The 26566-nt window shown below is 32.0% G+C and overlaps 19 protein-coding genes and 1 pseudogene across 20 annotated transcripts, besides 3 other annotated features; 14 read left to right on the top strand and 6 right to left on the bottom strand.

Moving 5' to 3' along the window:
• Positions 1 to 15042: part of a mobile genetic element that runs on past the window's edge.
• Positions 31 to 1116, top strand: TVAGG3_0287670 (integrase core domain containing protein family; the record flags this gene model as incomplete). Its single annotated transcript, XM_051229038.1, has 1 exon — positions 31 to 1116. One exon carries the CDS (start codon positions 31 to 33, stop codon positions 1114 to 1116), a length of 1086 nt encoding a protein of 361 aa, XP_051098768.1.
• Positions 1137 to 1334, bottom strand: TVAGG3_0287660 (uncharacterized protein; the record flags this gene model as incomplete). The annotated part of the gene is made up of 1 exon (XM_051229037.1): positions 1137 to 1334. The coding sequence occupies one exon, from the start codon at positions 1332 to 1334 to the stop codon at positions 1137 to 1139; it is 198 nt and encodes a 65-aa protein (XP_051098767.1).
• Positions 1849 to 2586, top strand: TVAGG3_0287650 (organellar and viral DNA polymerase type B; the record flags this gene model as incomplete). The annotated part of the gene is made up of 1 exon (XM_051229036.1): positions 1849 to 2586. The coding sequence occupies one exon, from the start codon at positions 1849 to 1851 to the stop codon at positions 2584 to 2586; it is 738 nt and encodes a 245-aa protein (XP_051098766.1).
• TVAGG3_0287640 (organellar and viral DNA polymerase type B) lies at positions 4139 to 4459 on the top strand (the record flags this gene model as incomplete). Its single annotated transcript, XM_051229035.1, has 1 exon — positions 4139 to 4459. The coding sequence occupies one exon, from the start codon at positions 4139 to 4141 to the stop codon at positions 4457 to 4459; it is 321 nt and encodes a 106-aa protein (XP_051098765.1).
• On the top strand, positions 4803 to 5630 carry TVAGG3_0287630 (KilA, N-terminal/APSES-type HTH, DNA-binding family; the record flags this gene model as incomplete). The annotated part of the gene is made up of 1 exon (XM_051229034.1): positions 4803 to 5630. One exon carries the CDS (start codon positions 4803 to 4805, stop codon positions 5628 to 5630), a length of 828 nt encoding a protein of 275 aa, XP_051098764.1.
• Positions 5920 to 6393, bottom strand: TVAGG3_0287620 (uncharacterized protein; the record flags this gene model as incomplete). The annotated part of the gene is made up of 1 exon (XM_051229033.1): positions 5920 to 6393. The coding sequence occupies one exon, from the start codon at positions 6391 to 6393 to the stop codon at positions 5920 to 5922; it is 474 nt and encodes a 157-aa protein (XP_051098763.1).
• On the top strand, positions 6484 to 7460 carry TVAGG3_0287610 (organellar and viral DNA polymerase type B; the record flags this gene model as incomplete). Its single annotated transcript, XM_051229032.1, has 1 exon — positions 6484 to 7460. A coding segment is annotated over one exon (977 nt), but the record flags the coding sequence as incomplete, so codon positions are not given.
• On the top strand, positions 8434 to 10254 carry TVAGG3_0287600 (annotated as a pseudogene). The gene has a single exon. A coding segment is annotated over exon 1 (1821 nt).
• On the bottom strand, positions 10388 to 11245 carry TVAGG3_0287590 (uncharacterized protein; the record flags this gene model as incomplete). The annotated part of the gene is made up of 1 exon (XM_001310262.1): positions 10388 to 11245. The coding sequence occupies one exon, from the start codon at positions 11243 to 11245 to the stop codon at positions 10388 to 10390; it is 858 nt and encodes a 285-aa protein (XP_001310263.1).
• Positions 11270 to 11530, bottom strand: TVAGG3_0287580 (uncharacterized protein; the record flags this gene model as incomplete). Its single annotated transcript, XM_001310261.1, has 1 exon — positions 11270 to 11530. One exon carries the CDS (start codon positions 11528 to 11530, stop codon positions 11270 to 11272), a length of 261 nt encoding a protein of 86 aa, XP_001310262.1.
• Positions 11576 to 12004, top strand: TVAGG3_0287570 (uncharacterized protein; the record flags this gene model as incomplete). The annotated part of the gene is made up of 1 exon (XM_001310260.1): positions 11576 to 12004. One exon carries the CDS (start codon positions 11576 to 11578, stop codon positions 12002 to 12004), a length of 429 nt encoding a protein of 142 aa, XP_001310261.1.
• TVAGG3_0287560 (uncharacterized protein) lies at positions 13184 to 13606 on the top strand (the record flags this gene model as incomplete). The annotated part of the gene is made up of 1 exon (XM_051229031.1): positions 13184 to 13606. The coding sequence occupies one exon, from the start codon at positions 13184 to 13186 to the stop codon at positions 13604 to 13606; it is 423 nt and encodes a 140-aa protein (XP_051098761.1).
• On the top strand, positions 13636 to 14081 carry TVAGG3_0287550 (repellent protein 1 family; the record flags this gene model as incomplete). The annotated part of the gene is made up of 1 exon (XM_051229030.1): positions 13636 to 14081. A coding segment is annotated over one exon (446 nt), but the record flags the coding sequence as incomplete, so codon positions are not given.
• TVAGG3_0287540 (uncharacterized protein) lies at positions 14143 to 14379 on the top strand (the record flags this gene model as incomplete). The annotated part of the gene is made up of 1 exon (XM_051229029.1): positions 14143 to 14379. One exon carries the CDS (start codon positions 14143 to 14145, stop codon positions 14377 to 14379), a length of 237 nt encoding a protein of 78 aa, XP_051098759.1.
• Positions 14380 to 15042: a terminal%2Cinverted (terminal inverted repeat of Maverick-1A transposon ID:TVAGG3_0287530).
• A 438-nt stretch (positions 15043 to 15480) lies between these two features.
• Positions 15481 to 15619: a mobile genetic element.
• Positions 15620 to 15699: 80 nt separating this feature from the next.
• Positions 15700 to 16692, bottom strand: TVAGG3_0287510 (arginine omega-N asymmetric methyltransferase protein; the record flags this gene model as incomplete). Its single annotated transcript, XM_001310256.1, has 1 exon — positions 15700 to 16692. One exon carries the CDS (start codon positions 16690 to 16692, stop codon positions 15700 to 15702), a length of 993 nt encoding a protein of 330 aa, XP_001310257.1.
• A 77-nt stretch (positions 16693 to 16769) lies between these two features.
• On the top strand, positions 16770 to 17614 carry TVAGG3_0287500 (uncharacterized protein; the record flags this gene model as incomplete). The annotated part of the gene is made up of 1 exon (XM_001310255.1): positions 17183 to 17575. The coding sequence occupies one exon, from the start codon at positions 17183 to 17185 to the stop codon at positions 17573 to 17575; it is 393 nt and encodes a 130-aa protein (XP_001310256.1).
• Positions 17615 to 18047: 433 nt separating this feature from the next.
• Positions 18048 to 18731, top strand: TVAGG3_0287490 (uncharacterized protein; the record flags this gene model as incomplete). Its single annotated transcript, XM_001310254.1, has 1 exon — positions 18177 to 18626. One exon carries the CDS (start codon positions 18177 to 18179, stop codon positions 18624 to 18626), a length of 450 nt encoding a protein of 149 aa, XP_001310255.1.
• A 314-nt stretch (positions 18732 to 19045) lies between these two features.
• Positions 19046 to 20567, top strand: TVAGG3_0287480 (protein ubiquitination; the record flags this gene model as incomplete). Its single annotated transcript, XM_001310253.1, has 1 exon — positions 19063 to 20373. One exon carries the CDS (start codon positions 19063 to 19065, stop codon positions 20371 to 20373), a length of 1311 nt encoding a protein of 436 aa, XP_001310254.1.
• Positions 20568 to 20681: 114 nt separating this feature from the next.
• Positions 20682 to 24101, bottom strand: TVAGG3_0287470 (zinc finger, C2H2-type family protein; the record flags this gene model as incomplete). Its single annotated transcript, XM_001310252.1, has 1 exon — positions 20682 to 24101. One exon carries the CDS (start codon positions 24099 to 24101, stop codon positions 20682 to 20684), a length of 3420 nt encoding a protein of 1139 aa, XP_001310253.1.
• Positions 24102 to 24148: 47 nt separating this feature from the next.
• Positions 24149 to 26208, top strand: TVAGG3_0287460 (spectrin binding; the record flags this gene model as incomplete). The annotated part of the gene is made up of 1 exon (XM_001310251.1): positions 24444 to 25670. One exon carries the CDS (start codon positions 24444 to 24446, stop codon positions 25668 to 25670), a length of 1227 nt encoding a protein of 408 aa, XP_001310252.1.
• Between the last annotated feature and the right edge of the window lie 358 nt (positions 26209 to 26566).

Below are 26566 nucleotides of genomic sequence, written 5' to 3'. Positions count from 1 at the left end.
GTCTTGAATAAAATCTTTAACTTTACATAAATGAGCTTGAAAGAAGTATTCGAACAACATCCATGGAGGTCATTTAAGAAGTTCAATGAAGCAGCAAAAAGTTGGGGATTTACTAACAGAGCTGAAGTTAAAAAGTTCTTTGACAAAAATGTTGTACATCAAACAAAAATAAACCCTTACGACTACTTTTTACCAATTTACTCCAACACTCCTGACGCATACCAATTTGACACTCTCATTCAAAGCAGAAAAGGAGGACATAAACCATTCCTCATCTTCATTAATGTTAACACTCGCAAAGCATATGCATATCCAATGAGGAATAAAGGAACTCGTGAAGTGTTAAGAGTTTTACAAAAGTTTGTAGCAGAACATAGCCCAAGTACTTTAACATCAGACCAAGACAGTGCATACCTCAGCAATGAAATCACAGATTTTCTCATTAAGCATAACATAACTCACTACACTACTGAAGACCATAACCATAACATACTCGGCATCATAAACCGCTTCATAAGGACTCTCAGAGATTTAAATCAAGAGCGAGACTTTACCGAAGAAACAATGAAACATTTTCTCGAAGTATATAATTCCTCAACACATTCTACAACAGGACATACACCAAATTCAATGACACAACAACAAGAAGAAAAGTATATACAAAAGAAACGAAGCCAAACACAAAATATCAGAAATTCAACACAATTTACCCTCATTCCTGGAACAAAAGTTCGTGTAGTTCTTGACGACAAACCGTTGACAAAGAAACGTTTAAGGTTAAGTCGAAATTATTATATCGTAGACTCTACGCAAGGTAATGGATATCTTATAAAAGCTGCCGACGACTCTATTGCGTTTTATCCTCGTCATAAATTAGTTGAAAGTAGTAATGGCAAACTTGCTGAAACCATTGACGAAGCAAAGCGAGGAGTGGTTATTGAAATACTTGGCTATAACATAAACGATGACACTTATAAAGTAAGATATGAAGGAGGCGTTGAAGATGTTATACCATCTAAGAACTTGAGAGAATCTAAACCAACTCATCTGGGACCATTAGAGCGGGAGTACTGGAAGGATAAAAATAAGCCAGAAAGAATAAGAAAATTCTTCTAAACTTTTTCATTAGATGTAAATCAGACATGAACGAGAACAGTCATGATATCATTAATGGTACCATTTATTTTAACATAAAGACGCAAAGAGTATGCTACAGCTCCAATTGAGAGAAAGTTGTTCCCGGACCAAAAAATATATTTTAGGTGAAGAGGTGAGATTTCACCTCTTTTTTCACCTGTTTTTTCACCTGTTTTTTCACCCTCTTGAATTTTCATGAATTTTATATATTAATGTTTTCGTTAAGCCACTTTGTGCCGTCAGTCAGTCAGTCAGGACCTTCGGTCTTGGCGCTTTGCGCCGTCAGTTTAGGAAAGACTTTAGAAAGTTGTTGGAAAATAAGTCCTGGGAAGAGTATTATAAGGCATTTTGTGAAGAATATAGCAACGGTCCGAATTCCGGCGGTTGCTTTTTATACAAAATTCATGCAGGAAATTCTTGAGTTTTGGTTGAAAGAATACGGTCGAGCCAAAAGTGGCTCAACCTCAAAACAAGCATTTTATGAGCTTACTAAGGGCGTTATAAATGAATTCAAAGGTATTTACATACATGCTGACCTCGTTCATTTTGTTGCTGAATTCAGCAAAAATATATTTTAGGGTAGATGGTTAGATCTAACCCGATATCTAACCCGATTTCTACCCTCTTGAATTTTCATGAATTTTCCCGAAATAAAAAATAAAGTTAGTTTTATTTTTATTTATTTTTTTTATTTTGTATAAAAGAACAGAAATGTCAACAATCGGCACAACAACAATTCAAGCCGCGAACGGCAGGACTCTGTCCACAACAGCACCAAACTCGTTAGTCATGAATCCAACATCTATGTTAGTAGAGATGGAAAGCTTCATTCCTTCTTCATTTACTTTCGAAACAGAAATACAAAGAATAAAGCAGGAACTTTTAACAAGTAATTTAGACTGTAGTGCGAAAGATGAAACAAATGAACAGTATCTTTATGACATGCAGGACATTATTGACCATTTACCCAAATTGCCTGAAATCCAACAACAAAAGCTCACTATTCCTGAATTCGACGAAATTGAAGTCAAAGCAACTGACTCAGTAGAAATAAAGAAGTTCATACGAAAGGTAAATTATGAGTTTCTAGGATATCATTGCAACCATAAAATTATGGACAAAGATTGCGACATGATTTATAAAAACATTTCAGATATTTATAAATCGGGGGAGTTTAAGACATACGACAACTTTGTTTCATTAGTTGCAAAATGTGTATGGCAGATAAGAGATAAAGATAGAAGAGGTAAGGTATGGCATGAACAGATAAAACCAACTGCTTCAGATTTAAAGAAAACCATTGACGCCTTAGTTGTTTTAGCAGGTAAGGTTTCAGAATATAACGCAAAAATGAATCCGCAATGTTCTAAATGTAAAGCAGCAATGGAGTGTGGTAGAATTTACGAAAAAGTGACACTTAACCTTAAATTTTCAAACACTATTTTTTGATTGTATTTTGTTATTTATATATTTATATATATGTATATTTATATATGTATATTTATATATGTATATTTATATATGTATATTTATATATGTATATTTATATATGTATATTTATATATGTATATTTATATATGTATATTTATATATGTATATTTATATATGTATATTTATATATGTATATTTATATATGTATATTTATATATGTATATTTATATATGTATATTTATATATGTATATTTATATATGTATATTTATATATGTATATTTATATATGTATATTTATATATGTATATATTTATATATGTATATATTTATATATGTATATATTTATATATGTATATATTTATATATGTATATATATTATATATGTATATATTTATATATGTATATATTTATATATGTATATATTTATATATGTATATATTTATATATGTATATATTTATATATGTATATATTTATATATGTATATATTTATATATGTATATATTTATATATGTATATATTTATATATGTATATATTTATATATGTATATATTTATATATGTATATATTTATATATGTATATATTATATATGTATATATTTATATATGTATATATTTATATATGTATATATTTATATATGTATATATTTATATATGTATATATTTATATATGTATATATTTATATATGTATATATTTATATATGTATATATTTATATATGTATATATTTATATATGAATAAATAATACATCAAACTAGTTTTAGAGTTGATAGTAAAAGCGAAGAACAGTACCAGTAAGATACAGCAGTAGTAGCTGCTTCATGCTGCATTGAGTATTGTTGAATAATTTGAAGTAGTGGTTTTGAAATCAGCACCCCTATGAGAGCGCTGGCGACCGAAACACCACTAGTAAGATTGTGTATTAGAAACTGCTTCATGTTGTGTTGAGTAAGCTTCGATGTCTTTGTAGGATAGCTTTCTGAGAGCGAAACAAGATAGTGTTGAAAAAAAATTTTGAAAATCTGAGAGACTGTGCAAGAGCCAACGACCAAAACACTACCAGTAAGATACAGCAGTAGTAGCTGCTTCATGCTGCATTGAGTATTGTTGAATAATTTGAAGTAGTGGTTTTGAAATCAGCACCCCTATGAGAGCGCTGGCGACCGAAACACCACTAGTAAGATTGTGTATTAGAAACTGCTTCATGCTGTGTTGAGTAAGCTTCGATATCTTTATCAGACCACCTTTAAATTAACCACTCACATTCTCACTGTGGTCCATCTAAAATTTGTAAACTTTATGACATAAAATTATATTATATGCAGGATCCCACCTATTACTTAATCTTTTTGGAATAAATGTTTTATAATATTTATCGATTGATTGTAATTTTTTGTATAAAAAAAGTTTTTTATTTATATTAAAAATATATTCGGTTAATGATATTATCTTATAATTTGTAAATAAATCTAGTAATAAAATAACTTTAATAGTTGGTGTCACTTTTTCGAAAATTCTGGTTTTTTCCCTTAGTTGTTTTAGCAGGTAAGGTTTCAGAATATAACGCAAAAATGAATCCGCAATGTTCTAAATGTAAAGCAGCAATGAGGAAATATAACTATTCAGTAAAAGAGATAGAACGTATGCGAAACGACTATGCTGACTTAAAGAAAGAAGCAGAGAAACCGGCAGAAAATAAAATGAACATGTTAGAATTTCTGAATAAAAACTATCCAACTGCTGACGATTTCCTATTATCTGATGTCAAGAAGAAGTATAAAGAAACTTTCGGTATCGTTAAAATTTTTGATGTACTAAAAGAAGAAATTGAAGCTACGAAATTGTTTAGGATTTCAAATATACATCGTACAATTCATGTAAAACGCTTGTGAAAAAAAGAGGTGAAAAATTAGGTGAAAAAAGGGGTGAAATCTCACCTCTTCACCTAAAATATATTTTTATTGAATTCAGCAACAAAATTCTGAGTAAAATAATTTTTAGGGCATGTGTCAAACCGTTGAGTTTTCACAAAATTTAAAAAATAACGTTTACCATGTGAAACGTTTATAAAATAACTGGGGTAGAAATGAGGGTAGAAATGAGGTTAGATCTAACCATCTACCCTAAAATATATTTTTATTGAATTCAGCAACAAAAATAATGAATTTCATTAGTTAGAAAAATAAAGTTAGTTTTATTTTTATTTATTTTTTTATTTTGTATGTAAGAACAGAAATGTCAACATTAGAGAACACAACAACTGCTATCGTTCATGAAGCCATAAATGAAGAATACGAATACATACAATATAACAAACAACTTCGCCTCATTCGTTCGGTCAAAGATGACATGTACCAAATGCAAAGTATAATGAATGCTCCTCGTTCTACAAAGCAAGCATATCATTGGTTTGAAAACCAACAGACAAAAGAACTTTTAGAAGAATTTCCTCATATGATTGCTTCCCTCGGAAAACCGAGAGAAGAGATTCCGTACGAAAATCGCAAGAATTTGGCTCCTGGTTTGAAAGGTTATTATGTTCATAGACTTTTAGTAAACGCTGTAGCAATGTGGGCTTCACCTCGTTATGCTTGTTATATTTTCATGATGTTAGATGAACTATATAAAGCAGAACGTGGAGAGATGGAAAAGAAACTTCAAGCAAAAGATGAAGTCATTGAATCCAAAGACAAAAGCATACAGAAAAGAATACCGCGTTCAGTACCAAAAGGAAAGGAAAAGAGTTATAAGTATATGATATATACTGAAGTGTTGGAGAAAGAAGAAGATAAAGATATGGTTATGTTGCATTTAGTCAGAAGAAACAACAAGAGCTTTTATGACTTAGCTAAAATATACAAATCTGACAGAAATTGGTTCTATCGCGAAAACTTACCGATTTCAATGACACCGAATGAGCAAATAAAGGAAATTGTCAAAAATACTCTTCCTCAAACACACTATGACATCAAAGGTTGCACAATACTTACATTCAAAGAAGACTTAACATTACTGAAGGAAAAAATAACAGAATATTTCGATAACTTCAAAGAGGAAGAATAAAAAAATCTAAGCTAATTTTATTTTTTTTATAAAATTTTATCTCATATGAAAGAACATGAATTTAGAATATTCGGAACTCATGACAGAAGAAGAGAACGAACAACATGTAAAAGATTATGCAAAATTTCTGAAGACATACAAAGCATTTAAACAATATCTAAATGCTTCTAAAGATTATGCAAAATTTCTGAAGGTATATAAAGCTTATGAAAAAGCGTATGAAAAGTTTATACATTGGGGAATTGTTGTAAAATATCCATATGAAGACTAACCAAAAATATATTTTTGCTTAAATAGCTTCAGGGTCTATTTCTTCAACCATTTCACTTCCTTCGTCAATGTCAATAGAAGCTTCTTCAACCTTTGGTAAGAATTTCTGTATAACATCTTTGTTCGTTATTGTCTTCAGAGATGAAGGATAATATTTCACATTTGTTTCACCCTTCTTATATTCTTTCTGTTCGGAAAGATTTAAAGCAATACTGAAGAAGTCAATGTTAGAGTTCTTTATGACAGTATAATGAGTATCTTTGACATTCACGAAGAAACTCTTTTGTTTCAAAACTACTGCTAACTCTTGTGAAGTATAACGTTTGCGGTCAATGACGATAGCTAATGGTCTGACATACTGACCAAACTTAGATTCTTTCACAAACTTCTTGTTAAAGATAACATTAACATTTGAAGCATTATTGAACTCATTCTTGATGGCAGTAGCGAGAGCATTGTATGAAAAGAACTTGCAATCTTGCATGTGTTTCATTAAAATAAAAATATTAAATTATTTTGAAAAATAACTTAAAAAAATCTAATCTAATTTTTCAAAAAAATATTTTTTTATTTCCTACTAAAGATGTATCGGAAGTTGTCTAAGTTAGAACACTCGGAAATAAAACAACTTCTTACAGAAGCTAACATAGATGTTGCAAAGCATTACGCAACAAACAAAAAAGCACTCGCTGACATCCTCAATGACTATAATGGTGCAATAAGTTATGATAGAATTCATGAGTTCATAAAGCCGCAACGCGGTGAGGACGAAGTCCATGCAAGAGCATTTCCTTTAAATGACGTTGCTATTGACTTATATCATAGACGTTCAGTACCTCATGAAGTAAGAAGAGAAATGTATGACATAACAAATGCAAACGTTGGTAAAACACGAAAGAGAGACGACACACTGAAACAACAGAGAAGAGAGATGTTTAAAAGTGCTATAGAACAAGTTCGCAAAGCTAACGATGTCATTCGTTCCATTGACGACAAACCAAAAGAAGGTGAGAGATGGTTAAAGAAAGATGAAGAGAATAGGAAGAGAAATGTTAAGACAGGCAATAGACTCATTGACTTTAACATCGAAGCTTTAGATGAACCAAACAGAGACTACTTACACAAACATTTCGGTAAGGTTTTCATGAGACTCTTAGAGAAGATTAAAATAAACTCCCAACAAAGATGGATGGTATGTTATAAACTTGGTGGAAAGTATGAATGTTCTACGTTAAACCTCAATAATATTGGAACATTACTACATCAGCTCTTGAAGGAGAACTTTATATCAGAGATAGAAGCAAACGCTGCAGGTATTGTTGAAATGCACTATGACTTCTTCTTGACAAACATAAAGAATCTTCCTGAAATAAAGATGTATGATTTAACAGAATATGAAGGCTTAACGATGTCAGATGTAAAGAAAGGCAAACCAAAAAAGAGACCATATAGAGATGAAAGCACACTGACAAATGACCAGAAAGCCATTTTGGAAGCTCTTAAGCAAACAGGAAACCCAGCACTTATAGAAAGCTTTTGGAAAGATAATGGTGAAAAGAAGTTTTATAAGAAGAGAAGCGGTCAGTTCTGGAAGTATCTTTGCACATTACCTATAAGTCTTGAACGCTACCAAATCTTCAATGAACTGAACAAAAGAACTGCAACACTTATGACAGAAGATAACTGCTTCGTTTATGCTTGCATTCAGGCTGGAGTAAATGAAGAAACTATTGACCACATGAGAGAAGTCATTCGTGTTAGAGACTTTCCTCAAAGTAAAGTACAAGAAATTTCTGACGCAACAGGTATAGCATTTAATGTTACCATTGGTTACTTCAATGACTCAAGACATAATGAAATAAAGAGATACATACCAAAAGAATGTAAAACTGTTCGAACTATTGACTTACTTCTTGTTGAAGACCACTACATGCTAAACGAAAGATTACCAATGACAACATATTTCATTCGCAACTATATAGAAATCTTGAAGGAGTGTGGTGGAATGAACATTGAGAAACAGATGAAGATTTATACAAAGAGAGAGAACAAATATGTAGTTCGTTATGATAGAACAACACCGTTATGGGATGTTATGAAAACATTGTGGTGCAAATATTTCGAACCTATTTCTTATGGAGAACTTTTCACATATACGACTGACTTATATAAACAGAACCTTGCACCATTTAAAGATTTGACATATGCTCCAAAGTATTGTGTACAACTGAAGAAGAAAGCCGAGTCAAAAGAAGTAAATAAAAATAAGTGCAAGTTCATTCCTGAGCACGTTTTCTTTGCTGACTTTGAGTGCAGTACCGATGGCTTTCATAAAGCTTTTAACATCTGTTATGACAGTGAAGATGGTTCAGTGAGTGAAAGCATTTGGGGTCAGAACTGTGCAACAGAATTTTTGGAGCGACTTCCCTGACAAGAGTTTAATATTTTCCATAACCTCAGTTATGATATAAACTTCATCTTAAGACACATGACAGAAGTGAAAGGAACTCCCATCATTAAAGGTTCACGAACAATGCAAATAACTGGCTTATATAAAGGAAGGGCAATTATTATAAAAGACTCTTACAGTGTTATAAATAAGAAGCTTAAACTATTTCCTGCTATGTTTAACTTACAAACAGGACCGAAAGAAGTATTTCCATACAACTACTACAGCAGTGTTTTGTTAGCAAATGACAACAGAACTGGTGTCATTTCTGAAGCATGTAAGTTTATCCGGGATGCGGATACGTTCATGAAAAACATAGATTCCATCAAAGGTTGCAGAATAGATGAGAACCACTTCGACTTAGAAAAATATAGCACATTCTATTGCAAACAAGATGTAAGAATTTCAAGAGAAGGTTTTGTTAAGTTCCGCAATGATATATTGAAAGAGTTTGATTTAAACGTTTATGATTACGTTAGCATTTGTTCAATTGCTAACAAATTGTTTGAGAACAGAGTATACTTCCCGAATGGAAATCTTTATGACCTCTCAAATAAACCAAGAGAATTTATTTCGAGATGCATTCAAGGTGGAAGATGTATGCTGTCAGATAACATTAAACAAAAGAGCGAAAAGAAACTCATTGCTGACTTCGACGCTGTTTCATTATATCCATCAGCTATAGCAAGACTTTATACTTTAGAAGGTATTCCAAAGGTTATGAAGAAAGAAATGTTAAGCACAGAGTATCTCATGAGACATTTATTCGATGACGACCAAAAGGAACCCATTGGTGAAAAGTTTATGTCTGGCTTCTTTGTTCTCATTAAGATAACAGAGATTGGAATACATAGACACTTTCCTTTAATAGTTTGTGACCCTGAACTAAATCCAGAACTTAACGTTCCAGAAGTTCAAACACTTGCTGTTTAATGTATGTTGACCATATAACATTACAAGACCTCATAAATATCAAGGTGTCAAATGTGAAGTGTTGCAAGGATACTATTACGATGGAAACAGAGATATTAGAATAAGAGATGAAGTAAAGAAGTTGTTTGAGTTAAGGTTAAAGTATAAGAAAGAAGGAAATCCTTTGCAAGAAAATATAAAGCTCATTCTGAACAGTATTATGGCAAAACTATTCTATCTCCTATTGAGTCAAAAATAACCATAGTAAATGACAAAAATGCTATAAGATATGCCATCAGAAACTACAACCATATAGTGAAGTTCGAAGGTTTGGATGGTTCAGATAAAACTATTTTCAAGCTAACGAAAAGCATTTGCAGACACTTTAACTTCTGTCCACTTGGTGTTAACATTCTGTCTATGTCGAAGAGAATAATGTGTGAAGTATTCTGTACTGCAGAAGATATGGGACTTCAAATATTTTACCAGGACTGTGATAGCATGCATATTTTCAATGAAGACATTCCAAAGCTTGCAGCAGAGTTTAAGAAGAGATACGGTAGAGAACTTATTGGTAAAACATTAGGTCAGTTCCATTCTGACTTCGCAGAAATAACACCTGGAAAACAAAGTTTAGCATACAAGTCAATATTTTGTGGAAAGAAGACCTACATTGACTTACTCACAAACGATTTAAATGAAGTTGCATTCCATGCACGTTGTAAAGGTGTAAAACAAGACGTTCTTGCTTTAACAGCTAATGAAATGTTTCCTGAAGCTATACAATGCTATTACAATGAAGATAAGAACATTCACATACCTGTTGGAACATATGACAAAGACTCTGAGTTCAGTTTAATGAAACTTTACAAAGCACTTCATGATGGTCAAGAGATTGGATTTGACTTATGTAAGTCTTCTAGTCCTTGCTTTGCTGAAAAGTTTAACTTCTCAATAACGACTAAAACAAGCTTTATTCGTAAGTTGAAGTTCTGAGGTCATTTATTTTTGTCAGCAATGAGGTCATGAATGAGAAAAATAATAAGGTCATTTATTTTTGTCAGCAGTGAGACCATTCATGATAAAAATAAGCCGCTAGCGGCAAGGGCGAAGCCCATGTGGTCATTTACAATACTGCGATGGTAGAGTTTAAGAGTTGTGCTTCAATGTAGAGACAGTCCTTATGGTCTGGAGGTAAGAACACTGGGCAGTTATGGTCATGAGTGGAGAACATGTCTATCCAAAACTCACGATTGAAGCCAGTTAATTTATAGTATTTAGGGTTAGGAAGTGGTGAAGTTCTTGTATGACCAATGAACTCATTTTCAACTCCCTTACTTAAGTTTGAATATAATATAGCTTGCTTTCTATCCCAAATGCCAGGTGTTACAATCTTTGAAAATTCATTTTTCCTCGGAAGCATTGCATCATAATTGAAAACATTCTTGAAGTCTTCATTGGGTTCAGTGATTTGAAATCTTATTCGAAATGGCTCTTCTTTCTTTTTAGCGACTTCATTGAATGGTGAATATATAACAAACTGACAGTCATGTGTTCCATCTTCATTTTCATTAAATTCATAATGAAAGTCTATAAGTTGTGGCTGACTACCTTCTTCTTTCAGTTGTGCAAGAAACTCACGTAAAGGCTGTAAAGTTTGTACTTCAATGTTGAACTTTTTCTCGAACATTTCATTAAATGAAATCATACATTGCAACAATGTTGTATCGTCTTTAAAGTATTTGTATATGTGAATGTTTTGGGCGCTTAAAGACTGTTCGTCATTTTCTATCTCGACTTGAAGTATAAAGTCAACCTTTCTGAAAGCACGTGTTATATACATAGATGTTATGCCAATGTACTTCTCTTCATTTATGTTCACAATCCAGTCTGTTGGAAACTTAAACGTTACTCTGTTCCCCTTTATTTTAACGTCATGGTTTTCACTACTGAATGCAACAGATAAAGGTATTTGTCTATACATTTAATTCGGATAAAAATAAACCATTTACTCTTTCTTTGCTTCAGCTTCTTTAGCTTTTGCTTCAGCTTCTTCTCTAGCTTTCTTCGCCAGTAGTCTTGGGTTCTTTTGTCTTCCAGCAGCTAATGCAGCAAGTTGTTTTTCACTAAGTTTTCTCTTTGGTCTCTCTGGCTTTTGTTCTTGTTTTTGTTCCTTCAGTTCGGATAAAATTTGCTCACGAATTTCTTTCTTCAATGCTTCAACATCTATGACCCCTTGGGTCTTGTCCGTAGGGCTTGTCTGAGTCATTTGACTGCAGATAAAAAATAAAATTAAAACTTTAACCGATGTAAAATGAGCTTGTCAAAATCAGAGCGAGAGTCTATTATATTAAATGACGCAAGAGGAATACAACATCCTTTCTATTACGTAAGTCAGAGTAAAGATGGTAAAATATACGTAAGAAAAAGAAAGGTTCCATTAGCGAATGCAGAAAGCGACAACATTAAGGTGCATGGCACCGAGGGCGAAGCCCATATAAAACCTTCTGTTCAAACTGAGCCACCAAAAGAACAAGAAGAAAAGAAGCCAGATGTTCTTTCAATAACGAACCAAGATCTTATTGCAAAGTTCGTGAATTTCATTGAAAAACAAACCGAGTCAAAGAACCCTGACCCACCAGTGAAAGAAGTTGAGACAAAAGAGAATGTACAGTTCATTGAAAATGTCAAGAAACAACTTCCACCACGAATGCCAAGAAGAAGAGTGAGAATAATGAAGTAAATAGATATTTTTATCTGAAGTAAATACATGCAGAACGAACAGCTAAACGAATTTACTCCAGCAGAGCATATTCATCAGATTCGCTCATATTTCGATATCATAGACAATGCAGTTCAAATTGGTGACACTAATAGAAAATATTCTGACGCAAAGATTCCATCACAACCTGGAACTGCTAAAGATAACACATGGGTAACATTCAATCTCTCACCTCCTGGTGAAAATATGTTGGACCTTTACAATACATTCATTACGTATAAGATGGAAGGTCAATTTATTGTAGATAAAGAAATTGGTTCAGATTCCAATAAAACAAACCCACCAGGATTTTGGATTGGTTTCGATGACGCTTTCTATGCAGTTGCTGGATATCAAATCCTTGCAAATGGTCGTATCGTATATTCTCAAGACAACGCAAGAGAAGAAGCATATATAACTTCAAACTCACAAACTACCGAACAAATAAAGAAAGTAGATGTTTTCTCAAAGACTCGACATGAAGATGTATGGAGTCATTCGGGAACATGCAGAACAGGACAAATTGTTAGTGGTCCAATTACAGCAGGAAAATCATTTGATTTTAAGCTTCGTTTAAGAATTCCTGTTAGAAGATTCCTTCCATTAGAAGCTATTCGATTTATTCCAGCTTTTGCAGGAAACATTCAGCTTAAAGTAAAGTTCAGTAGCGACGCCTTACAATGCACATCTATATCTGTAAATGATATCATTGCTTTCAATCCAACTCTTAAAGTTGCATTTGCTTCAGATTCAAATCCACCGACAAATAAATTTGTTCCATGGAATGAACCATTCACTATGATAACGAAGGCAGTAGAAGCTAGTGGAACAGTTACTATTACAACTGTAACCCAGCAACTATTTCGAACAAAGATGGATTTTAATGAATGTTTTATTCATCCAAAGTCATTCTCTTTAGACCCTAACATTTATACAGAACTTGTAGAACATTATACAAACGAGGCTTTATGTTTTCCTGTTAAAGTTATGGATTGGATTCCTATGGACGGTTCATTCTCAAAGAATACAGATAGTTCAAGTGCAACATTTACAGCAGCTTATACGCCTATTAATGTTAAAAGTATTTGGGCACTATTTAGAAAGAAAGACAACTATTATGTTAATTTTGAGAACCCTAAGTTTAAATATCTTCAGCTTTCCATGGGAGCTTATGGAAATATGCCTGCAGAACCCGAAAAATCATATGGACCTGTATTTTATGAAATGGTTGCGAACGCTTGCAATACAAACAATGATATGATAGGATTTAATGAAGATGTTATGAGGTCATTGGTGGATGATGGTAGTGTGGAACATAAATGGGATAGCTATGACAACACACATTTCTTATGTGGTTTTCCAACAGAAGTGGACTTTTGCTTCCAGCAAGGTCAAACATCTACTGCTCCAATAACATACAAATTGTCTGTTAAAGGACCTATTGAACTAGCAACTGAAAATGTACCAAAGCCACTTATTGGATTTATGAGGGATTGTTGCTTTGCCATTCAGGTGCGTGCTAATGGAATCCCAATAATAAGATTAGATGACTATAACTTAGCTGCTGACGACAGTGAGGAATAAAGGATGAACGTTTATTTTAAAGCTTATAAATGAGTTCTTCATCAAGCTCTCGTGAACCTTCACCATCTATGAAACAAACTTTACCAAACGATTATGGAGCACCTATTGAATATTTCTTACGAGCTGCACAATGGCAAAGAGCAGTCTCACCAAGGTTAGGTGTTCCACCAGCTCCTGTCAAAAATAGCATTTGGTCAAGTCCTTATATAAGATATGGTCTCCCACTAGGTTTGCTAGCTACAGCAGGAGCAGTTATGATGTTGAAAAGAAATAAAGCAAATGTTGTAAATAATACTGAAGTAGCTGAAGTTAAACAAACTCCAACACCTTCGCCAAAACCAACGCCTTCACAAGCAAAACCTTCAATGACTCCTGAACCTATGGAAGTACAAACTCCTGTTCAAAAGTCAACTCCTAAACCGACTCCAACATTTAAACCAGAACCTACTCCTCAAATAAATCGTAAAACTCCTGCGTTTCCTTACTGAAAAAATAACGTTATTTTTATTTAATATTAAAATTTTTATTTGATTGAAATGACGACTAAAGTCACTGAAGCAATGAAACAAAAGTTTTTGGTAGAATACATTAAATCAGGAACTATTCCAGAAGGTTTTTACATTCATACTATGAAGGATGGTAGAGTTCAGTTTAGAAAGATAAAGCAACCATTAGATAAAGAAGGAATTTTGAGAAAGATTAAACTTCATGAGGACAACATTGCTGAACTTAAGAAGAAGTTAGAAGAGTTGGAGAAAGGAAGAGAGTTATAAAACAATGAATTCAACAGGGTGAAAAACCGGGTGAAAAAAGAGGTGAGATTTCACCACTTCACCTAAATTTATTTTTGTGCTATGTTTTCATACGCGTGAAGGTAGTAATATCATTAATTTTTAAGTTTATTTTTTTTAAATTATTTTTATATAAATGACGAAAACTATTGAGATAACAAACTACAACGATCATGAGTTCAAGAACTTGTTCTTCGTTCCTCGTGAAAATACATTCTATCAGATACGAGGGAGAAAGGGTAAAGTTAGTTTGAGCGTTTATGAAGGAATGAAGAATGGAAAGTTTATACAAGCATACGATACAAACGGTAAACGTGTTTCATTAGCTTTGTCAAAACTTACTAACATTTATTTTGACAGTGACTTTGACTCTGACGATTGGAGCGACAGCAGCGATACTGAAGAATATGAACTATTGTGTGAAGCACAGCAATGGGAAGAGTTGCAATACTTTTGTAAGTGAGAACGTTTATTTTTTACAGTAGTGAAGTGAAGTGGTTGGTGGTTTTGTAAATATTTAAGGTTAAGTTAGTGTTGTCGTTTGTGTTGTAAAATATACGTTAACGGTTTTGTAAAGTGTCAAATTCACATATAATGGGTAAGGAGGCTCGCAGTGCCTCCGTACACGACTTAGGGATACTAACTAACCTACATACAAATGAGTGAAAACAAACTCATTAGAGTTGTGTTGCTTTGATTTCTCTCATCAAAAGATGAGAGATACCAGAACAAAACAACTCTAATCAAACTTTCTACACAACTCAGCACAGTATCAATGCAAAGTAATGCGTCTGTATCGTTAACAAGCAAAGTCGTTTCGGGTCCTTCCATTTTGGAAGAATTTGGAACAACTTTGCGAATTGATAGTGTAAACCCATATACATGAAAGCGTGCATGCATAAAGACAGGTATTGTCAGCAATGACTACCTGCCCAGCTATGAGTGATCAGAGAATTACCATCTCAGGCTTTTTGAGAACGTTTCAGCCACCACCCTCGTATGTTGACTGTGAGAAAGGCATCCTTTATCTGAAATAGATGCTTTTCCAACAATCAAATTCGAAGATCTTCGACGTTGTTGTAAAAAGAGAAGGAGAAGGAAAGAAGAGGAAGGAGAGGAAGAAGGAAAGGAAAAGAAGAAGAAGAAAAAAGAAGAACATATTAAATATAATGCGCACTTAATAGTGCCGAGGCGGCGGAGCCGCCGAGGCGCGATTTTTTTGACCCTATATTACCGCACGGCAATGTTTTTCTCGATTTTGTACAGCCATAAATTTACATACAAATATCTATTTTTAAAACTTTATTTCAGAATGTATTTCTGAGAAATCGGATCTGAGTCATTAATCTTATAGGAAATATCATAAATCAACGGAGAACATTTATCTCCCTGATAACTAATATTAACTGATCCAGAAATAACGTCATCTTTCTTGACATCAATTGATTTTGGAAAATGGAAAGCCAATTGACAAAAATGTGTCAAGTTTTCGCACGATGGAGCTGTTGAGACAATTATTGGCTCGGTTGAAGTAGGGAATTGAATATCAAACCAAGAACCAAAACCTTCAAGCTCTTGGTCGCTTTCTATTGTAAATTCAAAGTTTCCGTTAAGAGATAAATCTGTTTTTGCCTCAGATGTAACTATTGATTTGAAAATATGAGGTGATGAAGAAATTGAAGTAGGAATTAAGTAATCAATATTAACTGATGAATCAACAAGTTCATTCATAGCTTTATAGTTGTATCCATAAACATCGTTATCCCAATAATTAGAATATTGAGCTAATTGTCGTCGTATTTGTGATACTTTTTGTGGAGCAATTATTAGATCTATCTTTGAAGGAATAGTTATTCCGTTTTCCGATAGAAATAATTCTTTTGCTTTTAAGAAATGAGGAAAATAAGATTCATAAATTACTCCATATCCGAAACAAAGAGTAAAAATGACATCTACTTTCTCCTCTAGCTTGATTTCTTCTAAATTTTGACTTAAAATTGTGATTTTATCTTGCAAATTATTATCTTCGATAGTTTTTTTGGAATAAATATTTAATAATGATGGTTTCCATGCATAGACATGCTTAGCTCCTGATTTTGCAGCCATCATAGAAAAAATTCCGGTTCCAGAACCAATTTCCAATACAATTTTATCTTTGAACAAAGTAGAGTTATATCTGATGGCTTTTTCAAATTGAGAAAATACAGCAGTATCCCTGAGTATTATGTCATGGAAAGAAATGTGGCCATGCTGATTAGAATAAAAAGATTCTGTAGTTGCAAAATCTCCTTCCATGTTTTGGGATTAAAAATCTGACTTTTTGGTACTTTACAAAAATTTACATAGCATAATTTGCTGAGCGACTGAATTCGGGAAGTTTGAATTCAGATTTAAAAGAATAAAGGCTTAACGATATTAATTTGGGTTGTTGTGGGGAAAAAATTTCAATGTGTTATATCAAAAGCGACATTAGTCTTAATTTCATAAATGACCAACAATTGAAAATTCGGTGAGAATGCCAATGTTGATCAGGATCTTTGGCGGGGATAAAAAATTAACGCTCTCAAAAAACATCAATAATGAAATCAAGTATTTAATTTTATTGTCATGCATTTAAATTTTGTGAGGCGCCGTTGACAAATTCAAAAATATAGATTCTTAGCCGAATGATCCCATTACTATTTCTTCTGTTTATCCCGATAGAATGTATATTTAATCAGCAAAGAAGTGCTTTATATAGGCGTCGTAGGCATTACAGTAGTAAAAAAATGTTCATTGGGGTTGGATGGCTCTATTCGTTGTAGTTGGTATCATTATTTTAATAATTTTCCGATTGAAAAAGAAAAAGAAATGCTGCTTTAAACCAAAAGAAGTCAAATCTAATGATGAATCGATAAAAGATGCCCAAAATCCACCAAATGTTCCACCACCAAATACATATAATAATCCAAATTATCAGCAAGGTTATCCTCAAGATCCAAATGCTACTTATTATAATCAGCAGCAATATCAAAATCAACCGCAACCATACCAATATGGAAATTCTCCTTATCCAGATCCATATGCGCAATCTCAATATGCATATCCACCGCAACAAGGATATCCTCAATGTCAACAATATCCTCAGCAAGCTGGCTATGAGTTGCCCCATCAAAATGATGGTGCCATACAACCATAAATGTAATAATTCTCTATCAAAAAATCAACATAAAAAAATACCTCATTCCTCATTCTCTAACGATATTTCATCATTTAGTTGTATTTTTTTATGAAGATAAAAATCGATATTGTTATATCGTACAATCATATTACAAAAATTTCATTTTGGATCTATTTTTGTGATGTATTTCAACCATTAAGTGTATCCTATTAATATCGTTTTCCATTCTTTAAATTTTAAAAAATGATTCAAATAAAAAATCATCAATTGCTATTTTTCGATTTTATTCACATTATTTACATTTAAATATGATTCATTTTTGATTTTCCTGCAAAGAAATTATCCGGTAAACTGTTTTCTCGTTCAAATTTAAAAATATTGTTAAAGATAGTATTTAGAATAGGAAGAAATTCGCATATTCAATTTATCTTCTCTTTCAATTCATTGAAGATGGCTATTCAAAAATTGCGGTAACTTTCAGAAATAGAATTCTATATATAATTGAATTAGAAAGTAATTACATTTGCTGTATATGTTAATAAAAGCATATAGGTTGATCCAAAGGAGAAAAACTATCCTTTGAATTCTTGACAGAACATTTCTCATAATTTTCAATACAATGGAAAGAAGTCATCTTGCACCTCTAGGGGGAATGAAGCTATCTAAAAGTGTTAATAATAGTTGTGAATTTATTGGAAAGCTGAGAGAAACAGAGCTTGAAGATTCATTGAACGAATCAATTATTCTTTCATCAGTTGTTCAGCGCAAAATAATGCGGTCCCACTCATACGATGACTCAAAAGATTTCGTTAAGAATGCAGCTCAAAAGATTTCCAATAATCTTGATCTTACTCCAAAAAGATTTCGAAAAAGAAAAAGTACAAACACAGTTCCGACAGCAAAATTTACTAAAATGGTTAATGAACTTAAGCTCCATAAAAGCAAATATGATAGCGCTAAGAGTTCCATGAGAGCTTTGTCTGATCTTTACTTTGACAATGGATATCAAACATCACTGTGTGTTCCATTATCATCAACTGTATCTGCACTTGACAAACTCTTAGGATGAATCTTATTTATCATAAGAGATCTGATTAAAATTATTTGTAGTCTTTTTTTAATTATCCATTCATTTATTTTTATATTGTTCATATACATGTTATGCAAATTCCATGGCCGCTCGACCATATCTAAAGATATTTATTTGGAAATATTACGAATTTTACTCATATTTTTTGCAATTCCGATCTATTTCATAATGACATCAGATTTTTATTTTTAGACTGTATATGGATGATTTTGACTTTGAACAAATAACTCATATCGTCTCATTCACGAATGAAAAGAGTTCATGATATTCAATCATAATTTAAATGCTCGTGTATTTTGTCTATTGATGTAGTAAATATTTTATGTCTTATGTACAATAAAACCTAATGATGATGGCATCTTTCAAAGATTTCGTACAAAGCAAAAAAAAAATCCAACTTTTTTTTATTTTCAAAATGGTTCAAATATCAAAATTGTGTAATGAATTAAAGCGTGCACATGTTATTACTGAATGTGGTACATTTCGTATCAATATTAATGATCGAATCATCCAAACGAAGAAGTCTTCAGCGATTTGTTTTTCAGATTTAATCAAAGAAAAGTATTTTATTGATAAATCAATCACATCATTGAATACACATTTAGACATCATATGTCAAGATTCAATCGATATCGTTTTAAACTTCATAGAAACAGGCAAACTCGAGTTTGAAGCAGACGAACCTCATTATCATGACATATTCGAGATTGGTAAATATTTTGGAAATCAAATACTCATACAGATATATTCAGATCATGTTAAATCAGATAAATCTCTTACAAACGAAAACGTTTTTCAGAAGTACGAAATCTCTGCATTAGAAAATGATTTTTCTATGATGAATGAATGCATCGAGTACATTTGTTCACATTTGTACAGTTTGAATGATGATTGTATCATTTCTAATTTTTGTAAAAATGGTTTTGAATTTTGTGAAAAAATTTTGATATCTAAAGAACTCAAAATCGAAAATGAAGACAAACTATGTTTGTTACTTTTAGATACGTGCAGAAAGAACAATTCATTATTTGAATTATTTCGATATGTCAATTTACAATTTTGTTCATCAGAAGTTTATGACTCTCTTTATCATTTTTCAGTTGAAAACTCATTTGAATCTAGTCTTTTAACTATTTATAATGAAACACTGAAAAATTATCATTCGAAAATAAGAAATCGCTTTGAAATCTCAAACCAAATTATTGCATCTTTCGAAAAACAAAAAGCTCAAAATCAATTTAAAATATCAAATGAATCATTTAGTATTATTGTTGAATCTAAATTTGTAGAAAAAGTTTCTCAAGAAATTCACATGGAAATGACTGCTTCTTCTATTATTGATGAACCTTTATCCAATATAAATTCATATTCAGATGATTCTGAGTTCTATACAGATAATGAACCTAATTCATGGGTGAAAGCTGATCTTAAAGGATATAAATTAAAACCAAAATCATATATTATACGATCGATATGTGACGATGATTATAATTTATTAAGAAGTTGGAATCTAGAAGGTATCAAAGAAGATGGAACATGTATTTTATTAGAAAATCAGTCATATGAATTTCAAATTCGCGAAATCAAAGAATTTCCACTTCAAACTAAAGATTATTTTGTTGCTTTCAAAATCACTCAAACAAAGAATTCTTCCAATGATCTGGATGATTGTTACTATTTCAATATTAATATTTTTGATTTCAAAGGAGAATTAATAAAAATCTAACCATTTTCTTGTTTAACATCAACACACTTATGTTATAATTACTTCACAAAACAAAATAATAGTTGTTACAATCTAAATAAATCAAAACCAAGTTATGTATTGCATCCAGGAAATGTTGTAACATATTTTATCATCTTTTGTTTTGATCTGTTTCATCATAAAGATATTTCTTATCTCAGAAAGAAACTTTACTAATTGACTTTATATTAAAGATATCTTAATATATATAAAAAAAACATACAAATATAATCTTTATAACATACAAATATAAATAAATATAAATAAACAAGAATGAAAATATATTAATATCATTTTCCGAATGTCTGTTGTTTAGTTTTCTTCGATCTTCTGATATGTTTTGAATCCTGCTGTTTATCATTAAGTAATGAAAATCCAGTACTTTCATCATCAATTGTTGAATTTTTGACACCAAGAAGAACTCGATTCTTTAACAAGAATGAGCTTTGGTCGTCAGATGGTTGTTCTGTCAATTGAACGACTTGTTTTGAAGATAATCTTGATTTAGGCTGTGGAACGGGTGGTGATTTGATGAATAAATTTGATGCAATATCTTCAATTTCGTTCTTTTTATGGCATTCGTCCAATTTACGCAATTCTTCGGTGATATTGAATGAGCCATCATCACTAAGAGATCCGCTGCTAGAATGATCATCATGATAATTAAAATCGATACTGCTAATATCTGATTTTGAAGCTTCGATTTGTCTTCGAGGTGACAATTTCCTTTTCTGTTGAGGTGATGAATTCTTTGGTGGAGAATTTTTCTTTTTCGTGGATGGAGAGACTGGAAAAACAATGTCGTTGACTGATTCAACACGTGCAAGATCTTCGGTGAAGCTGCCTTCAATCATGCTTGAATCTTCTCGTCGAGAAATTTCTTCGTGGAAATCACTGATTTCGAGATTGATGTCGGATGATGGTTCGGCGGGAATATCTTCATGAACAACAATGATTTTACGTCGTTTAGTGGGCGACATAGCTGATGGAGACATAGAGACATGTGGTCTCGGTGATGATGTGTTAATAAATGATGATGAATTGTTTCTGACGGGAGAGTTTCCTGGTGATTCTTCGAATGTAAATTCTTCGTCATCTTGGACTGGAAGAATAGGTAACTGTTGAGGAGTTTTCCTCTTTTGGACAGGCAAAACACGTGGTGGAGTCATCAAAATGTCCTTCTTCGGAGGAAGAGGTGAATCAATGCTAACTTCGTTTGTGATTTGTATAGAAGGAGGTTTCTGTTTCGCTGGTTCAGGCTTTGATGAGAATTCTTCGCTTTCTGATGATGATGACTTTGAAGGTGGTGATTTAGAGATGGTTTCTAAGACATTGTCAAGGTCCGTTTTGATTTGTGGAACTTTCTCTTTCTTCTTTTTTTCTGTTTTAGGTTTTGGAAGGATACTGGAGACAGAAATATGCGCATTGACTTCTGTTTGCTTCTTCTGGATAGGTGAGAAGAAACTTGGATTCTGAATTTGCTCGTTTTGTGAAATTGAAGTGATATCTTCGTTTTCGCTATGAGATCCAGATGACAGTTCTTCTAAAACATTAGATTGTAATAACAATGAGTTGTTTTGATCTTCAATGTTTTTGTTTTCTTCAGGACTTTGCTTTGGTTTGAAAATTTGTTCTAATTCAAGCAAAGAATCATGAGGAGCATCGTCAAATGTCATATTTGTTTCTTCTGGAACAACATTCTGCTTAATTGGCTCGTTCTGTTTAATATCTGGCCTAATATCAAATTGAGTAACCACATTTGACTTCTTTTCTTCAATCTTAGGCTTAATTTGTTTAAGTTCTTCAAGTTTAGGCTTAGATTCAACTTGTTTAGGTTTATTTTCTGTAACTTTTGGTTTAATTTCTGGTGAATTCTGTTTAACTTCGATTTTTGGCTTTAGTTCTTCTTGTTTAGGTTTAGTTTCTATTATCTTTGGTTTCTGTTCAATAACTTGTGGTTTTGCATCAAGGTTTTGTTTAATTTGAGGAGAATTTTGTTTGTTTTCAACATTTTGTTGATTTTTCAGTGGATCTGAGGCGTTAAACATATCATGTGGTGGATTTGGCATATCAGAAAGCCCTCCTGTATCAGAATAATCATTGGATGAATCTGTTTTCGGAGAAATGTCTTCTTCGACAATAGAAATTGTTTGTTCTGGTTCATTCATTGGTATACCAACGATAGGCGCTGCTGTAGAAATAATTGTTGGTGAATTTGGCGGATCTAATGTTTCATATGAGAAAGAAGGTAATTCATCCTGGGCATCTTCATGGATATCCGATGCTGTTATTTCACTTAATACTCCTGACCTACTTTCATCATTTAATTCTCCTGTTTTAATGAGATTAAAGTTAATTGGCCTTGATTCTCCATTATTTGATATTCTAGGAGCTATCTGTGATTCTAGTTTGTCTCCTGATAATGGATACTCGTGTTCGAGCCTGGATTGTATATAATTCCTTAAATCTGCATAATCCGGATCATTAATTGCAATATTTCTACGAACAAACGTTGGTGTAATAGCATCACCGTTAATAGCATTGGTAAATCGCTTGACCTGTGCTGCTGCTTGCTTCCTGACGTGATCAATTGAATCTGAAATTTCACTTTTCTTGGCTGTCTCGAGAATTGGCTTTTGTGGCTTGTAAACGAACTTTTTGGCCGCTTTTATGAGTTTTTCTTTGTCTTTTGCAGGACTTGGACCGAATAATCTTTGTGGTTGTTCAGGTTGAAGATTTGCATTGACCTGAGGGAGTCCTAGAGATGGAGGGATATCAGATTCATCTATTTCCTCTTCTTCTTCCTGATTATTTTCTGTTTCTTGGGATTCTCCGCCTTCGGCAGCGAATAACGCCAAAGCATCTGCTTCGTTTTCATGGATATCCTTTTCTTCAACAAAGAATGGTCTCTGTGGATTGGAAATTTCAGATGGTGGTACGTAATTTGATGGTTTATTGAAGATATCAAATCTATTTACTTCATTCCAGAGTTTCACGGATTCACTGAGTGTCTGTGCTGCTTCATCAAGTTCCTCACTTGCATTTTGATTGCGTGATTGTTCTGAATTTATCCATAGTTGATCTTCTGAATTTTGATTTGTAGAAATGTTTCCTTGCTTAATTGAAGCACGTAATCTTGCGATTTCTTCAAGAACCAGTTGTAATTCTGGCTCTTTTTCTGGTTTCTTCCTTCCTCTTATGCATTCCCAACAATCTAATAATTCTTCATGTTTAGAAATGATGTGCTTATCAACGTAATCTATAGATTTGAACTTCTTAGAGCATATCGGACATTTGTCATAAGGAATACTTTTAATCTTTAATTTTTCTTCTGTTTGTTGTAGTTTAGATTTGAGTTTTTTTAGCGCATTGATCATTTTTTGCTTGTAAACAGCATTTTCGTCGATAATTTTTTTAAGCTCACGCTGAGATTCATCCATAAATTGAAATCCTAATTGTAATAATTGACAAAGTCTCAGAGCAAGAGGATTTTGAAGTATCTTAGAACAATTTGGTGTGAAATTTGCTGCAAGAAAATTAGTCACAATCTTTTGTAACGAATCAAAATCTTTTACTTTTTGAATAATTACGGGATCTAATATTGAAACAAGATTCCAATCTAACGGTTCTGGTTTTATTTGTTGTGGAGGTGGGAATCCGGGCCCTCTATTTTGATTAGGGGCGCCGTATCCCTGATACATCGGATACATCGTTTATTTTTTTTTTATTGAAATGGACAGAGACATTATTATGATATAAGCAATGTGTTTATATATACAAGAGTTGATACTTCAATCTAATTTTGCCTAAATCATCAATATACAAAACTCATTTTCATAGTTAAAGTCTCTGTTATGTTTACTCCCCAGAAAATCGAGTGAAACTTGCCGGGATAATTGAACTGAAGGCAAAGTTTGTGAATATGGGTTTAAATTAAAAGGATATTTTATATCGTACAAATGCCAATATCTAGCTTTTAAATTTTATTCTTCCAATGAATTTTATGGATATTTTCTATCGTAAGATCAAATATCTAATTATTAATTTTTTTCATGTCTGATCAAGACATTCACCCAAATAAATACAGCGAATTGCGAAGTATCTATGAATACTATATCGACTCATACATTGCATTGTATCAACTGAAAACAGAAAAAGAAGAAGATTTAAGCACAATTTACAAAATGATCAAAACAGAATTGATTGATTCAAAGGTGTGTCTTCCCAAAAGTCTAATCAAAGATATTTTGAATATCATTCCGTATAATAATCGCTATACAAAGTCATATTTATCACTTGCCAAACTCATATCTGATGATTATCATGTGGAAGAGGTCACAAGCATTCCAGTTGTTTCCAACTTCTTGTTTTATAAAGAATATGGAATTAAATTAGACAAATCTGCTGATTTTGAACAAAATGATTTGTATAATCTCGATATTCATGCAGAAAATACAATTTACACAGCAATTATGAATAATGACAAAGAAAGGTTCATCATGTTTACAGAAAGAGATGATTTTGATGAAAAACAATCACTTTTAAGTAATTTATATCCAGATTATTATTACTATTATTATTATTTTTATTCATTACTTGAAATATGTTGTTATCACGGAGCAGTTGATTGTTTCAAGTTATTAAGAACGAAATTTAACTCAGAAATAACTCAAAGATGTCTTCATTTTTCATTTTTAGGAGGAAATCCAGAGATCATGAGTGAATGTTTGAAATATCAGAAACCAGATTCTGAGTGTATGGAATATGCAATTATTTCACACAATATTGATTTTGTTACTTTCTTGATGAATGAATATAATATAAAGATCAAATTACAAGACTGTACGAAATATAAGAATCTTGAATCATTTTTAGTTTATTTCGATCAAACTAATGATATTAGATATTGCTATACATATTCAGCGGTGTTTAATATTCCATCCCTTTCCGAATATTTCCTTTCACATGGTGTAAATATCAACGAAAAGATTCATAATGGGTACACTGCTCTTCATATTGCAGCAAAATGTAATAGTAAAGAAATAATCGAACTTCTTATTTCACATGGTGTAAATATCAACGAAAAGATTCATAATGGGAACACTGCTCTTCATACTGCAGCAATGTTTAATAGTAAAGAAGTAACCGAAGTTCTTATTTCACATGGTATAAATATCAACATAAAGAATTGTTTAGGAAAAACTGCTCTTCAAACTGCAACAACATATAATAGTAAAGAAATTGTTGGACTCCTTATTTCACATGGTGCAAAAGAATAATGTTCTTACATAATATATCATTCTTTCGATTTATTGTATATTTGAAGTTTAGCAATCTAATTATATTTATGCGGATAATTTGGTGACTCATGTTGCTTCGAAAAGACACACCTCCTTCATTTAGATGTGTTAAAATGTGTGATATTTATGTATGGAATATAATCATTTTATTTTATTGTCCTGAGTTATGAATAGATAAAGAAAGAGAAAATTCAAATCAAGGTTACACTCAATATTGCATGTAGTATCGGGTGAATTTTGTAAAAAATGGTTATTTTTCTTACGCATATATGCATTTTTATAAGATTTTGGAAATCAAAGTCTCAAATTAGATTTTAAAAAAAGCGTAATTGTATGGTTTAATAGTGTTTTTGGATGACTTTAGAGATTGAAATCTCATTGTTAAAAATAATCATAAAAAGCTGCTAATGAGTTGTGAGATTGTTTCCAAAAGTGACAAATATTGGACCTTTTGGGAATTTGATAATAAATACTTAATGTGTAATGGTTGGATATTTCAAATATATTGTAAAATGTGCGATTTTAAGTGATTTATAATGAATAAAGCAAAACAAATATTTTTATTGAATTAAATGAAATTAAACTAGATGAGCAATGGTTCAAAATGACTAATGCATTAAATATCTAATAGATCCGAATAAATAAATTTCAATTGAAATGATATCAAAATTTCATGATTAAAGCATTTAATTGATTTGTTTCTCTAGAATGAAATAAATAAAATGCATAAAGCATCTCCATATGACATTAAACTAGATCTCATTTCCTGGATTTTATAAATTTTGTCAAACTTATTTGGTAAACTTCTCAAAGTGTCAAATTTCAATTATCGATCGTATTCTAATTTTTGATCATAATTAATTAGCAGAGAAGTG

This window comes from Trichomonas vaginalis, chromosome V, assembly GCF_026262505.1.
Source record: "Trichomonas vaginalis G3 chromosome V, whole genome shotgun sequence".
Taxonomy (NCBI): Eukaryota; Parabasalia; order Trichomonadida; family Trichomonadidae; genus Trichomonas; species Trichomonas vaginalis.
The sequence above is the reverse complement of the archived record's forward strand: the minus strand, read 5'-3'. Positions and strand labels throughout refer to the sequence as shown.